This window comes from Passer montanus, unplaced genomic scaffold, assembly GCF_014805655.1.
Source record: "Passer montanus isolate IOZ18808 unplaced genomic scaffold, ASM1480565v1 scaffold53, whole genome shotgun sequence".
Taxonomy (NCBI): Eukaryota; Metazoa; Chordata; class Aves; order Passeriformes; family Passeridae; genus Passer; species Passer montanus.
Window position 1 is genome coordinate 5,880,041 of NW_024370263.1, and position 16,500 is coordinate 5,896,540.

Here is a 16,500-nt window from a genome sequence, read left to right on the forward strand (position 1 = left end):
CATCTCCCTCTCTTTTTTTGGATCTCTCTGTTTGTTCTTCCTCGTGAGTTTGCAGGTTACTCCATATTTCTTCACATCATTTATCTGAGAAATTTCCCCAGATGTTTGTGAGGTTATTTTGTTGTTTTTTTTTTTTTTTAATTTTATTTTATTTCAATTTTTTTTTTGGGGGGGTGGTGGGAGGGGGAAGTTTCCCCTTTTTCCACATCACAAATCCTTCCTCCAAAATAACAATACATTAACTGGACAAATTTCAGGCTTGTGGAGAACACAAACCAAACTCTTCAGTCGGGAAGGGAAGCTCCCCCCCAACCGATTACAAGCAGCTGCGTGTTTTAAAACCCTGACTGAGGCTGTGCAGGGAGATAAAGTGGAGTGTGCAGGGTTGGATGTGGTAGCAGTTGTGAAAATATTCAACTTGGGGCATCTTTCGGGTCGCTTGTGTTTTCAGGGTGTAACTCTGGTCAGGTTGTCTCCCCGTGCCTGATGTGGGATTGTGTCCTGGTACCACTGTACCTGCCCTGGCCCAGAGCGCTGTGGCCACAGCACACAGTGGGATGCATTTCCTAGATTTCTTTCAACGTGGATGCTGTGTTAGGGCTTTTCCCCCCGGCTTTTTTCATTTTTTCCCCCCCACTGTTGTTATGAAAACCCCTGAAAAGTTGAGTGGTTCCCCAGATCAGCAGCTGTGGGTGATGAGGAGCCGAGCGGTGCCTGAGCCGAGCAGTGGCATGGAGCGTGCTGGGACCATGTGACTGCGGTGTACATTGGGAGAGGAAGCTCTAGAGGTCAATGCAAAGGCATTGTGCCAGACTCTGGCAACCGGCGAGAGGGAGCTGGATGGCGGAGGATCCTCCCGCAGGCTCCTGAGCTCCTGGGCTTGGACAAAAGCAGGCCTGGGAGATTAACAGCATAAATTAAGGCATGGCTTGTTTGTGGATGGAAAGAAAAACACTTTCTTTTCCAAATGCTTTGCAGGTTTTTATTAATCACCATAAGTGACTCTTTCACTAAAACCACCTTTATTGGAGTGGAAATTGTGTTTAGAGGAGTTTCAAGAAAACAGAAGGGAAAATGGGGAAAGCAAGGAAAAGGAAGAGTTGCGTGTTCACAGTTATACCTGCTTTGGTGTTTTCTCACAAAACTAAATGTTAAGCGCTTTGATTTGACAGGATTCCATCCTGTTATTACCCTTCTGAACATAAACAGTTTGCCTGCTTCAGGTTTAGATTATTGGCTACTGAGGAATAGCTAAAACCAGCTAATGCCAGGCCGTGTTTGCCCTTCCAGAATATCTTAATTCAGGGGGTGATTGTTGGTAGGGAGCACTGTCTAGAAAATTTTTGTTGTTAGTGTGATGTATTTTATATCTGGTCTTTTGGAAACTGAAAATAATTGACTCCATAAGGATTTGAATTTTTTACTTTAAAACAACATGAACCTCTAATACTCAGCACTGCTTACAAGCTGAGAATTTCTATGCTGATTTTTTTTTCCTAATGAGCAATAATTATTCAATCTGTGACTTTTTGCAGTTTGGCTGGAAGAAAGGCAACTTCCTTTCTGGGCTTCTTTTATTGTTTTTAAATTCTATCTGACTTGTAATCAACAACATCTTGGTAGAGAAAACATAAAAGGAGAATTTTTAAAAAAAAGTGTTTGGGAGGGAAGGACTCATATTTTGAAATGGAGCATATTGAGAGTGTAGACAGCTTCTTGGCTAGCTGTGATTTTTGAAGCATCTGAAATACCCCAGGGGCAGCAAAAGCTTCTTCCTGCTTCTGAAGGATTAAAAAAAAAATTTAAAAAATTCCAGAGTGGGCAAGAGGAGAGACGTGTAATTGCACAAGGAGAGGTTTTAATTGTGAGATGAAGGCGCAGGACCTTTTTTGAAGCCCACAAATTGACTGTCTTCATGACAGCATTGCGTATCATTCTGTCAACTCCGGCTCGGGATGTGGTTGCTAGGCAGCGGCTCTTATGGACCCAGAGTGGCTGTGATTTGCCAGCCTTCTGCAGACACATGGTAAGGTCCTTCCCAGCCTATCATCTACAGGGACTTCTGCACGCCGGCTGCATACTGCTGAGCTTCTCCTACCTGAATGTGAGCAGAAAAAGACACACTTAAATCAAACCTTTTTTTTTTCTTTCCTTTTTTTTTTTTTTAAGAAAAAAAAAACAACAAACCAAATCCCCTTCCGGTAGTGTTTCCATAACTCCCCTTAAAAACCAAACCAAACCAAAAAAAAAAAAAAAAGCCATGAAACGGAGACCGGAACAAGGAAAAGAGGTTAGTGGGTTAAGTGGTGTGTGTTTCCTGCCTTTGCAAAGGTGCCTACAGTGAGGAGGGCGGCTGTGATTCGGCCATTAGTTACAGATGGTGGCTGCAGGCTGGAGATTCCTGCAGCCAGACCACAGCTCTTGTGTCTTTTCCAGCAATGCAGACTTTAAACTGCTCAAATCTTGTATCAAGACGGCGTAAAAAATAGTGGATTTGATAGTTAGTGTGGCTGCCAGCTGGGTCCTTTATGTATTTTGATGCAGAATGCCTAGAAATGTGAACAAAAAGGAGTTAGTTTGCCAAATGAGGTTTCTGTCCCCTAATCCTTGCAAAAATGGCATGAGTGGCAAGTAGGTAAAGAACGTTCAGGAGGATTTATGAGCAAATTAGATTTTTGAAAACTTTGCAGCAATTTGTGTACAACTTCTGGTGAAGGTTGTGTCTCTGAAGCGATGAAGGAGAGCATTAAACAGATCACCCCAGGGACTGGCAGTGCCATAAGAAATATTTCTGAGCAGCCTAACTTTTAATGTTTTTCTGTTCCCTAACTCTGGAAGCTTTAATTCCTCTTGTATGAACAGCAAACTCAGACATGGAGATACGCAGTTTTCAGCAGAAACCTTGTTACCTTCATGAGACAAATTCCTGTACTGTAAATGCAGAAACTTAATTGGTGGAAGCAGCATTGCACAGGCAGTTAACATCTGCAAATTAAGATGTGAAAAATACTGTTTCAGACTGATTCATTTTTGTCCTTCACTCTACTTGCAGGTACTGTTTGATGAGTGTGAAAGGATGCTTCACTGATTTTCATATTGATTTTGGTGGCACTTCAGTGTGGTATCACGTTTTCCGTGGGGGGAAGGTAGGTGAACCTTTTTTGATATTTGATTTTATTTCTCTGTGCCTTTTACAGAGTGGAGGGGTTGCTTTCTTTTCTTTTTTTTCCCCTTTCTTTCTCTCTTTTTTTTTATTTTTTCCTTGAGGGGATCAGCCAGTGATCAGACTGTTTCAGCAGCTTTGTTGATACACACAGAGTTTACTGAACTAGAAGGACACCAGTCACCGTTATGAAACAAACAAGTGATTTATTTGAAATACCAAATGTGTTATTTTTTGGTGCTGGTGCTTCTAGGCTCGCTGTTGCTGTGAGGTCCAGAAGTATCTTGCAGAGAGATGTGGCTGTGTGTACCCTTGTTGGGTCAGAGTGCCCTCACAAGCCTCTGTACCTAAAGCTTCTGTTCCTTTTAGAGATTTCACATTGCTTTGGTGTGTGCAGCACAATAAGCCAGAACTGAAAGGATACAGAAGCCTTAAAATACCCAGCATGTAGAGCTGTATTGCCATCTTTCCTGGTTTAGGATGCTTTTCCCAGTTGTAGTGCAGGCAGTGTGTGGTGGGAGCTGAAGTCAGGCAGTGGTACAGATCCTGTTCCTCTCTGTACCAACAGGCAGTTCTGAGCTGCAGGTAAAGCACAGGCAGCTTCTGAGTAAGATATTTCTGGAAGAGAGATGACAAGTGACAGTTACCCAGGCACTTCCAGCACGTGGGCTAATTGCTGCTGCTGTCTGTGTGTGCCTCTGTGTACAACACCTGGAAAACAAGTGTTTCATGCAGAAAGCAGCTCATTTGCCTAATACACTGTAACCTTGCTGGAGTCTCTCAGCTGTTTCTTTTTGTTGACTATTGGTAATAATTAAATCTTCATTTTGTTTTTAGATCTTCTGGCTGATTCCACCTACTCTGCAGAATCTAGAACTTTATGAAGAATGGGTTCTCTCAGGAAAGCAAAGTGATATCTTCCTGGGAGACAGGGTGGAACGGTGCCAAAGAATTGAGCTGAAACAGGGCTACACGTTCTTCATTCCTTCAGGTATGCCTGTTAACTAACCTGGAGTGACTGGGATTGTGCTTTACTAACAGTTCTGTGTAAAACAATTCTTCACACCTAAACCCCATCCTGACCTCTTGATTTGCTGTGGCAGATGAAAGGCCAGGGACTAAATGTGCTTCATTTTCCAGAAATTAAGACTGATGGAAAATGTACTGTGAGGAAGTGTGTGCAGTGATCATGTGTATGTACTGGGAGAAAGAAGAGAGGAAGACCTCTTGATTTGCTGTGGCAGATGAAAGGCCAGGGACTAAATGTGCTTCATTTTCCAGAAATTAAGACTGATGGAAAATGTACTGTGAGGAAGTGTGTATGTACTGGGAGGAAGAAGAGAGGAGTTGGGCCTCTGGAGCTGTCAGTTCACCACTTCTCATCAGAGCTGTACTGACTGCTGCTGTTGGCTTTCTGGGAAATACAGTTTTCTCTTTTTGTGATCTCTTCTGGCAGGTTTCACCTGCAGTTCAGTAACTTGCTCCTTTGCCTCTATCTGTAGCCAGAGGTGGGTCTTGGTGGAACTCAAGAGAGATTCCAGTGCATGGGAGAGCAGGTGCTGTGCTCAGGTTGCTTCTTGGGGAAACAGCTTCATTGTTATAACTGTTCAGGTGATGCTGGATCTGGGCATCTTCCAGCAGCCCAGCCACACTCTGTTTTACACTGCTGCCACCTCAGTAGCTGTGTGGCATGATCCAGGCTCATCTTGCAAAGCCACCAAATAGTTGTAGCTTTGAAGGCTGATGCTTCAGCCCCTTCAGCTCCTGCCTAAATTGGATTAAGGATGGTGGAATGTGTAACAGCCCTCATTTAAGATGATATCAGACTTTGCTTTCCGTGGAACTGTAAGTTTGTTTATAATAATTTAACACATTGCCTCTGTCTATTGGGTCTTACCAGGGAAATAAATCTAGGTAGACTTTCTACATACCAGAAAGGCAGGCTGGTAGCTTTTCAGCTCTGGAATTAATTACTCTGTGGAGATAGGATTATTATTTTTTAACCTAGAGACAGAGAGAATGCAGGTCATGCAGAGACAGGGACAATGTTCTTCTCATCTGGGGAGTGTTGTTAGGATCAATTGAAGGCCACAAATGTGCACATTTGTTAGTATTTGGTAAGAATCAGCCTGGGAGATGACAGGCAAAATGACTTTGAGGGTGGGGGAGTTAATCTGTTAGAGGAATTAGATCTTGGCTTGAAACAGGTCAGAATGTGCCGTTACTGTTTGAGCTGGGTGTTTGAGTGTGCCTCTGCTGTTTGCTTAGATCCCATTACTGCATCTTCTATTTATCTCCATCCTCCTGTGAAAAGCCTCCTACAAGTAAGACTTTCTGTATGTCAGTTTAGTCATGTTCAGCAGCTGGAACACTGCAGGTTGAGGGAGCTTGGACAGGACACAGCTGTACCATGGTGGCTGACACAAAGTGATTCCAAATGGGTTTTTGACTGTAGTTTCTGTTTTCTTAGGAAAGCCCTAAGTACAGAAATGCCAATACCTCAGACACTTTAGGCTCCATGCCAGATTTGAAAGGCATTTATGAATAATTTCTCTGTAAGCACCTCATAGATTCAAAGATTTTTGCTCTGTTCTATGTTGTTTGGAAAACTTATTTGCAAATCTCCTATTTGTGTGAAAGAGCATTATTTCTGCCTTTGTTTTAAGAGTATGGAAATGCCTAATTAAAGGCTGTTCCAGGTCAGTGAATTGAGCACAGCTGTGTAAAACAGGTCAATTCCTGTGACCTCTTTGCTCTGGTTTGTGCACATATCATGTTAGTTAATGTTTGAAAGTGGTTTTTATGTGCTTTAGAAGTGTTCTTAGTGTTTAGATTCTGTTTATGGATGTCTGTAAAACCAGCGTGTCCTGTATTTTCAATTGAGCCTGATAAACCCTTGACCAGCCTCAACTCATCCATGAGGAAATACCTTCTAATTACAGGTTTGCTCACAGAAAGTGGAGAGGAATTAGTGCTCAGCTGGGCTGTGAATGGGGAGCGTTTCAGCAAGGGACCTTTCCCATAAAATATCCTGCTCTGCTTCTGCTTTCAAGTAATTTTTGGGAGTAGTCCTAGAAATGCTGTTATACCATAGCACTGTGAGGGTGAGGTAGGTAGAGAAGACTGTAAGAAGACAAGTGAGGGAGTGAAATCACAGTCTGCTGGGAAATGGAAGGCTTGCCTGAGAATCTGGGATCAGCAGTAGATCCAGTAAATCCCCAAAAGTACAAACCACTTGGACAAGAATGGGGATCATTCTTAGGGAAGGCATAATTATAGTGCTCACCAGGGCCTCAGGGTATTTCCCTCTCCATCACTGCCATCATCCTTTCAGGATTAAGTTTAAACCAGTAGATTTCTGCTGGTGTTTGTAACCCTGCAGAGCCCTGAGAGCACGACCCCAGCTCTGGTATCAAGGAGGAATTGAGCCCAGGATCGTCAGCACAGTGAGTTGTTAGGCACAAAGGTGCATTTTTCAGCATTTTAGGAGTTTCTCCTAAATATGGGGAGGGGGAGAGCAAGCTGGGATTCGGATGGATGCCCTTGCAGGAGCCCAGCTGTCCCCTGGGGGCCCCACAGGGCTGCTCCACCCGTTACAAGTTCTCATCTCCCACTTTACTGATTCCCTCTGGTGAGTCAAGGATGGTAACTCTGCTAAAGTCTGTGGTAAAGTGATAAAATCAACTAGGAACCTGGCCTTTTCCACTAATGCAACTGGTGTCAACATAATTATTGATGGAGAAATACACACATTGTGCCATTCTGAGGTTTATGGCCTGATTAGATTAAGATGTTAGACCAGCTGAAGGTTCAAGAGGGGAGGAGGCCGTAATTGCTACCAGTGTCAAGGAATGATTTTTAAATTTTTTTCTGTAGAACTCAAACTGCTGTTTCCCCAGGATGGGAGCAAACTTTTCCTTATACAGGAAGAGTTTGTGTTGCAGCCCCAGGATATTTACACTGTGTATGTTACCATGGGCAGAATTTAGTATGTACAGTTTCCATATGGTAAACATTCACCACAGGTGAAATCTGGTCAAGGTAATACATCTCACTTGGAATAGTGGACAGGGCATGCTGCCTGACTCACATGCCAAATAAAAGGGAAATTCTTTATAAAGTGTGCTTCAGGTGGAAAGTGTGATGATCCAGAAGAGAAAAAGGATCATTTCAGTGCTCACTTATTGTCTCAGTAGGGAAACAACTAAATTTTACCAGCAACAGTCAAGTCTAGAGCTTGTCCAGTAGTATTTTTGCTGTAGTTTTCTTCTGCACCGTGTGATGACTTTTCAGGGGGGATGTGTGAATTGTTTGGAATCTGTTGTATTGGTGCTAATGGAGTAGTAATTAATTACTTGAACTTGGATTTTCTTTTATTTCTTTTTTTTCTTTTTGGTGAAGACCAGTTTTGCTGGCCTCTGAGGTAGATACAGGTTGTGGATAGAGGTTTGCAGTGTGATTGGTAGAACTTGGATTTTCTTTTATTTCTTTTTTTTCTTTTTGGTGAAGACCACTTTTGCTGGCCTCTGAGGTAGATACAGATTGATTCCAGGGTTTGCAGTGTGATTGGTCTCAGAAAATTTGCAAACATCCTGGTTTTGGTTCCTTTGGGAAGAGATGGTTGATGATGCCAAGGGTTGCTCTATCATCCTCTCTTTCTTACAGCCTTTTTCTGAGCCTCTGTCACTGGGCAGAGGCAGTGGGCTTGGGCTGGGGCTTCTGAACTTACTGTAGGCTTTTCAAATCTGTACCTTTAATGTGAGTCCATGGAAGAGGTGAGAGGTTGGGCTGCCATTAGATACTGCAGAAAACTTCTGCAGTGCTGATTTATTCAGCATTGCTACGATCAAAATCCAGGCAGGGTGACCTGCTGTCACTGGATGATGTTCCTTTTGGTTCTTCTTCAAACTTCTCGTGTTGCTGCATGCAATTTCATAACAGTTGTGTTTCACCTGGGAGCTGGCAGTGTTCCACTGAGGAGTAAGCTGTTTGTTTTACTTTATTTTTCTTATGTTCTCTGTACTGCACTTCAGGGCCTTTGGCATGGAAACATGCTGTTAGAGTCTCTCTTAATTATTGTGGTAACCTGAGAGTGCTCCAGAGTTCTTGTCTCCAGTCAAATGCAGAAATAATGACCTTTCTCAGATGAATGTTTTTGGGAAGGAGAGTGGACAGAAAGAGATGTTCTGTGTGGACTGCAGGCAGCTATTTGCAGGGATTCAGAGTGTTTCAGATGCTGTCTCAGTGGTTATCAGTGGCATTTTGCCTATTAGGAGTGTGTGGTCCTAGGTCACCTCTGCTGTGCCAGTGAGAGTTTGATGGATTATTGTGTGATGGGGCCAGAAGGTGGCACATAGCCCTTACAGCAGGAGAATGACAGGCTATTAAAATCTGGCTGGTACATTTTTTGCAGGGTGTTGTGCTAGGGCTGCAGAGCTGCCTGGCTGGTTTTGGTTGCTGTTTATCTTTTCCCATTCTGTGAGCTTCCACTGCCATTAATGGGATCTCCGTGCCTGGAGCCTCAGGGACCACATGAAGAAGATTGTGGAGGGGATCAAACAGGAGAGGCTTTTTGCTTTGAGTGTCTGCTTTCAGATGGAAGGTGACAGCATGATGCTGGATTTTTGATTCTGTACCTAATTCCAAGTTCTGCCTCATTCTTAAAAACAATTTAAGATGGAGAGTTGCTGTATTACTTGTACTACTGGGGCAGAATTAGTAAATACTTAACTTTAAAAATGTAAACATGATCTTCCCTTGATAGATTTGCTTGTGGGCACTGTTATGATGCAGTCATTCTTCTTTTGAGATTTGCTGGCAGTGCCCACTCTCAGGTTATCTCTTTAGTCACTTTTTATTTTTGAGGCTATATATTTCATCTTTTCCACCCCAAGTTGCTGTAGAATTGCAGGAAAATGTGTGGCAACTTCTATATCACAAGGCACAATATCAGTTCAGTTACTAATGGAAACAGATGCACCATGGTTTTGGCTTGGAGCTTGTAGGCTGTTTGCCCCATAGCTTTATAAGTTAATATTCTTTTTCATTATTCTCAGATGGATGATTGCATCCTTGAGTAGGAATTTGCAGCCCACTGAAATCTTCTAACAAGTTTGCAATGTTTAATAATACTTGTTTTATAAAATTCAAAAGATAATGAGATTATATCTTTCTTTTAACTGTTCAGAAAAAGTGTTTGTTACTGTTAATTTTACCTTCTTGATTTACTAGAGATGATAACATCTAAATATTCAAGTGTATCTTAGGAGTGGTGGAATAATTCATAACTGTAAATCAGCTGAGAGCATTTCTGAGTCTCCTGAAGAGAATTCCTGCTCAGTGTTGGCTTGGCTTCATACACTAGGATTGTTTTGGGAAGGAAAAAGCACTTATTGATCGCCAGCAGCTGAAATAAAAACCATCAACTTCAGAAAAACCTTAAGTGGATGGTCTTATTGAGGCTTGACATGAGGGCTGGGAGCAGTGACTGCAGTGTCTGTACTCCCAGATCCATTTATCCCACGGGGCTGAGCCTGTGGTGGGCAGGACTGGGCAGTGGCCGTGCAGAGCTGCCCTGGGGCTGGGCTGTTCCACCCTCCTGTCACTGCTGGGAAATGGGCACCCATGGGCAAGAATCTTCTGGTTCATGGCTGGTCCTCATAGCCCACAGTCAATGTCCTCCTCTCATCTGTAGGATTTAATTGTAGCTTTAGGTAATATTTAGCAGGTGCTTTTGTTTGTGGCTTTCAGACAAAAATTAACGATTTCTTGTTGCACTGACTTTTGACTTTTTTAGTCCTTATTCCAGTTGTTCTGATATTATTCCAGTGCTTTTTTTAGCATTAAGGATAAAATTAAATTTTTGGTGTTTTTCTCTGGTTTTGAGACAATTACCAAGAGGTGAGGTATTATCTCCTGTCTCACATGAAGCCATGGAATGCAGAGGGTTGTGCAGCAGTGGCAGGGTTTGTGTGAGCAGCACAGAGCAGTGACTGAGGAGAGAACTGAGGAACTCACTCCAGAGGTCTTGGTATTGGGGGCTGTGTGGGAAGTTTGTGCTGTGAGAGCTGGAAGTCAGACACACAGGAGCAGACATGACAGGCTGTTCAGCACAGGTGACATGATCTAAAATGTCAACAGACCTTCAGTGCACAGCAAAATGTAACAGCACAGGTGAAGGTGAGGCAGGGATGTGGGGGGTGACATTAAAGCAAATCCCTTGGCTGTCCTTTTGTCTTCACCATACGTGCAGCACCTCCTGCTCTGGAGGTTTGTGTTCCCCTTTAAAAACCATGGTAATTGGGGAGCTGACAAGATGGGTGGTTTTGTTTGCAAATGGTCACAATGAACATTCATCCTCCTCAGTTTATTTCTGAGTCGTGCTGTAGCTAAGCTGTGGGAATGGATTGAATGTGCCATCCAAGCTTCTCATTCCTCAGAGCTCATTTCCACAATACATTACCCTGATGGAAACTGTTTCCTGTTTTCTGCTCATCTCTCTTTCCTCCTACTTCTACTTTTCTGGTGCTGACCTCCAGTTTTTCTCCATACACAGCCTGGTTAGTACCAGAACAAGAGATTTTCATGTTGGGGTTTTTCCTCTGCAACATCTGTGCCGGTCTTGCTGGGATTTTGTACCTTGTCAGTTTTCCCATCTTTTTTGTCTAACCTTGCCCATTCTGTCCTGTGTCCCTGGAATCCACCTCTTGGTGCTCGTGTCTCTGCAGTTTCAATTATGCACGTACCTTCCTCAGGCAAGTGGAAGCTATTTTGGGCTGCAGTGTGACTGAAATGCTGCACAGCTGAGTGACCAAAATCTATTTTATGCACAGGTGACTCCTCTGACAGGGCTGTGTCCTGCAGAGGGCTGAGCTGGATGCTGCCTGCAGGAAATCTGGGATTCCCCAGGACTGAGCTGTGTGCCCAGCTCAGCACTTCAGCAGAGAGGGGAGGGTACCCACAGGCAGCATCTGTGCCTGTCTCAGAGCTGTGCCTGGAAATCATCCCTGCCTTGGCAGGGGGAGCAACTTGACTTCCCAGGACTTTATATGATGACTTTGTTGCTTGGTCTCTCATTTATTTTTCTTTTCGCAATCCTGATGGATTTTAATGTTATGTTTTAAAGGGTTTTGCTACTGACAACTTGTCATTAACAGCAATATTTTCAGTCTTGTTATTAGAAATACTTGCTGCTTGAAGGACCTAGTGTTCAGTTAATTCAGCAGCTGGGAGCTGAAGGTTCTAATTGCTTGTAAGGTGTTTAGTCCTGGATTATAAATGCAAGTAGGGAATTAAAGACCTTCTCCACAGAACCAGAGGTTGTTTCAGATACTTTACAGAAGATTTTCAGTTTGCACTGTACCAGCTCTGCAAGAACGGATGCTTGTAAGGATATTTGTGTTCATTATTCTTTCTGTGCAAGGGTTTGTCATGTCTGGAACACCATTTGTTAGAGCATTGGCTCAAGCCAGTGATAGATCCTTCCACATTTCTCCCAAAAATATTTGGACTACTACCAAGAAAGTCTAGCAGTTATTAACACAAAAACCCTTGGCATCTCACAGGGTTGAGAAGTCAAGGAAGGTTTGTTGAGAGACCCAAAGACCAGGAAACAATGAAACCAGCTGCACTCCAGTGGGAAATGTTCACTGAGGAAATACAATTTGTAGGAGAAGGCTACTTCTGTGGTTTCAGTGGAAGCACCCACTCAAAGAACAACTGCATTGATGTGATTTAATTTTATTGATTATTAAATGAAGAGATATCTCCTTTTGACCTTTTAAATAGGACAAGAATCAGCTCAGTTACTCCTTTTAATCAAGTTGCAAATATTTGATAGCAAATTGTATTTTGAATGATGATAATTTAACTAAAATAACAGCTGCACTAAGGTTGGACATTGACATCTGTGCTGAGAACTGGTGTGGGAAGTGGTGCTGAGGACTCCTCAGTGTTCTGCTGGTAACTGCCTGGTTCTGAGCTGGCTTCTGCCACCACTCAGTTGTGGGGCCATGAAAGTCATTTCACTTTTTCAAGTTTCACTTTGTTCATCTCTAAACCTGACAATTAAAGTGGATTGTCACGCAAACCAACCCCGTTTCAGCACCCAGCCAATGAGTTGGCTTTGGGGACCCAGGTTTGCCTCAGCACGTGGTTTCCACTCTTTCCCCCAACCACAGAAACCTTTGTTTACCCAGTGGAAGCAGTGGCCCCAACTTCCTTGACCTTGGATCTGTTTTCCTTCCCAAAGACTAGGATGAGGATCATGTATTTTTGTAGTAGTTTGCTTTTAGTACAGGCTGATGTATTTCATGTGAGGTGCTGAACTACTTTAGCTGTGAAGTATTTAGAGTGTTGATGTGTGTAGCTGCCATCCTACCCTTACATGGAAAAAAAAATCCTCTCGAGTTGCTTGTTCTTGATTTGATAGTAATAAACAGGCTGGATATCTGTAAATGAAGTTATGCTGACCAGAGAAGGAAAGATGGAATAATTCTGAGAGCTGCCAGAACCATGAGCCACCCGCTGGTTTTATGTGCATCACATTTAGTGTGTGAAGTCAGACCTGTAAATTGACTGAAACCTGGAACAGGTTGCCCAGAGGGGCCATGGAGTCTTCATCCCAGGAGATACCATGGAGGCATCTGGACACAGTTCTGTGCAGCTGGCTCTAGGTGGTCATGAGGGTTGGACCTCCAGAGGTCCCCTCCAGCCTCTACCATTCAGTGACTCTTGAAATCTAGAAAAATGTATCCAGAGTGATGGGCTTGTGTTTCCAGGGAGAAAATCCTAGTGCTGATTTCTTTTCCTTCCTGTCACTCTCCTACCAGCATGCCCTTAAATGAAAGCCCCAGTCCTGCCATCTGCTGTGGCTCAAGGACTTCCCAGACAGAGCTTTTCAGGCCTTTATGGCTGAAAAATTGTTGTGGAGGGGCACTTTTGTGGCTGCTGGCTGGAAAACCCTCTAGGCTGAAAGGCATTTTCCTGCTCCCTCGCTGATCAGGAAGTGAGGGAAAGCTGCCACAGCTTTAATGGAAAGTACTGCACAGTCAGGAGAAAATTGACTGCCCCCCATGTTGCTTTGCTGTCTGCTGGTTTATAAATTGTAATGCTTTTCATTAAAAAGAAGAGGAAAAAAAGTGTCAGGTCTCTGTGGGTCCCAGATCATTAGCAGGATCAATTCCTTTTTCACTGCAGAGATCAGAGGCTACAGTCTTGCATAGCCAGAGCTTCAGCTCCTGACAGACCAAGCAAACAATGCAGAGGCAGAAGAGCTGGTTGTGGCTGTCTGAATTGCTGTGCCTGGATTTTCGTTGTGATAGAAGATTCTTTGGAGCCTGTGAAATTAATTCAGTCCCTTGTAGGATTGGGTCAGAACAGACTCATCAGCTCCAGTACCAGAAATGTTAAATCCCTTAACTTGAGGCTTACAGTGAAAACTATTTCTTGGTTACTTCAGGAAGTTGATCGTAGCTGATGAAACTTTCACCTCTGAAGGAGGTCTGGTAATAATTTGAAGTCTTTCACCTCTGAAGTGTGTTGTGGTGCTAGTGTGAAGGAAGTTTGGTGTACCTCAGTCCAGTCCTACAACCCTTGGCCCACCACCACTGCTGACATGGTTTGCAGCCATGCTGGAGGTGCCAGTCTGAGAGTCAAGTGTATGGAACAGACTGAGTTTACTTCTTAGTCATGGATGTGGTTGAGTCATAAACTTGCGTGTGCTCAGTAAACACTGTAAGTGTTGGGTGAATAAATAGAACTGATTTACAGAGGGTTGGAAGACTGCAGGTCACAAGGTGCCCTTCTGCTGTGACTCGTCCTGAAGTGTGGCTGTGAGCATCCCATTTAACCTTCCACTGCTTTAACCTCTCATCCCCAGCACAGTGGGACTCAGAGGGTTGTTAAAATGTGATTTTGAATTGCTCTGTAATGCTGCGTAGCACGAGGCATTCTCAGTTCTTTGCTTTCCCTCTCTAGGGTGGATACACGCGGTTTATACTCCAGTAGATTCTCTGGTGTTTGGTGGAAATATCCTGCATAGCTTTAATGTTCCCATGCAGCTTCGCATCTATGAAATTGAGGACAGAACAAGGGTAAGGATACTTGATTCTCTTTTTAACTGAGCAGATCTTTGTGACTATGATCTGTCATAGTCTCTCCCTCGTATTCCCTTCTGACAAACAACAACTGACGGGATCTCCGTGTCACAGTCGTTGAAACAAGAGGTAAACATGAAGTAATGAGACTTTTCAAATGTTGGTTATTTTTAGTGGGATTTACTCATGTGCTTCCCACAGATGTGTCCCTTCTGTGTCTTTTGTCTGCCTGTTAAGCTTACATAAAACACCTTCCCTTCTGCACAAAAACATGTTGCACTTCACAGACCTTTGTACCAGTATTTCTGGTAACCCTCTGCTTGTCACCTCTCTGTGCACACCTGGGGAGGATGCCTGATCCTGGAGAACTGATGGCACTGGGCTGGTTCTGCTGCCACAGCTGAATTGGCAAAGCTGTGCAGAAGTTGTGTGTGCAATGACATCTTCTGTAATTGGCAGTCACTACAGTGACTTGATACCATGCAAGAATTTCTTGGAACAGAGGGGCTGGGGTGGGACATTGATCTGAACATTGTGGTGTTCATCTGACTGTAGCACCCACCTGAGGAAAAGGCTGGGGGAGGTTACTGTGCCACCCATTTGTTGGTGGTGACAATTTTATCCTTGGTTAATAGAACAGGGCACCTGCTCATCATATCCACTGAGTTTCAAAAAGCAGCAGGGTCTGGAGGGAATGACTCTCTTTTAGTAGGCTGTTAAATAACCTGTGCAAAGCCATTGTGGCATTCTGATATAAAGATGGACCAGGGGATGTGCAGTTCAGATGGGGACTGTTTTGGAGGCCCCACTCTGAGACAGTGCTGATAAACCATTGACACAGGTGCCAGCTCTGGTGGTAGTGGAAATATGGGCTGGCAAAATGGCAGGAAATGGCAATCCTTCTTCACTAAAAAGTATTAAAATAGTGTGTTCTGGACATCAGTGCAGTTCACTGTTGTTCATCCCTACAACAGGGCACAAATCTTGCTCCAAGTTGGCTTTTACCCCAAACTGCTTTCTTTGCAGTGAGAGTGCATAGGCCTGGAGCAAATGCAAATTGTTTTGAAGTACATCTCTGACTCTGGGAGTGAGGTGTCCTCTCCCAGCCTCCCTGGCTGCCCAGCAGGTACAAGGCCTGGTGATCTTCACACTGCAAAACAGTGGTGGGAGCAGTGGGCTTCCTGGAGTGACTTTAATGAAGAGAAGCAGAAAAATGAATTCTTAGTGGAAGAGAAATGAAGACAAAAGATTAAATGTAGGGGGAATTAGAAATAGAAAGAGCAGAAATAGAGACCAGAGTGGATTCAGCCTGGCTTTGAACAGGTGGCAGTGTCAAGTGTCTTGAGAAGGTGCAGAAAGGACAGGAAAGTTATGGTGACAGGAGCAGGAAGGGCTCACCTGGCAGAGGTGCTGGGCACAGGAAGGTTTCCAGAGTGACTGTAAAGAAGAAGCAGCAGTACCTGCTGGGAGTACACTGCAGGTGTGCAGGGGAGGGTGTGTTGTTGCTGGGAAGGATGTTTGCACAGGCAGCTCACTTGCAGAATGGAGAAGGGGAGACTGGCAGGGAGGATCAATGCCAGAAATAAATGATTTCCATTGGAGTCTTTGGAGAAGATGGGCAGGAAATGGTCTATTTTCTTTAAGTTGTATAAAAATGGACATTTTGATGACACAGACTTGAGCTACCCAAGATCACACACCTTGGCTTGTAGCTGCTCAGCTGTGCTTCAAGGCCCTTCCCCTTGGGAAGCTGGGTGCAGCTTTGATTTTCTAAGCTTTTTATGCCAGCAGGCAAAACTCCTTATAACAGTCAAATATTATGGTAACTTCTATGAACTAACCAGCCAGTTACACTGAAATGCCTTTTAAATTTACTGGCACACTGATCCTGTGAGGAGGCTGTGGGAGTTGGGTATCTGCATCTTGAAAAATGTCCTGTCACCATTAATTGGGAAAGGGATGCTGCCACATTTGGAAATCCCAAATCAGACCTTTGTTCTTGTCATTTTTTGTTTAAATTTTTCTTTGAAGTCTGTGTAGTTCTTTATCATTTTCCTTGCAAAAATAGTGGAGTGCTTTAAAAAAGACCTATGAAAGCCAGCAGCCCAGAATACCCACGACTTCACAGAAGCAATTTCAGCACTTGGATGTTGCTGTGTGCTGGCAATGTGTTACGCACAGGCTGTACCTGTGCTCACAAACTTGTGCTCGTGGGCAGATGTATAAAATCAGAACTGTGTG

At 43.7% G+C, this 16,500-nt stretch overlaps 1 protein-coding gene across 6 annotated transcripts in view; it reads left to right on the forward strand.

The window, feature by feature from the left end:
• The window catches only part of KDM2B (lysine demethylase 2B), a 105,347-nt gene that overhangs the window by 31,402 nt on the left and 57,445 nt on the right, over positions 1-16,500 (forward strand). For all 6 annotated transcript variants that reach the window (XM_039724386.1, XM_039724387.1, XM_039724388.1 and 3 more), the window contains 3 exons: positions 3,053-3,146; positions 4,001-4,154; positions 14,141-14,256. In XM_039724386.1, the coding sequence (XP_039580320.1) occupies positions 3,053-3,146; positions 4,001-4,154; positions 14,141-14,256 (364 nt within the window). The remainder of the gene's footprint in view (positions 1-3,052; positions 3,147-4,000; positions 4,155-14,140; positions 14,257-16,500) is intronic.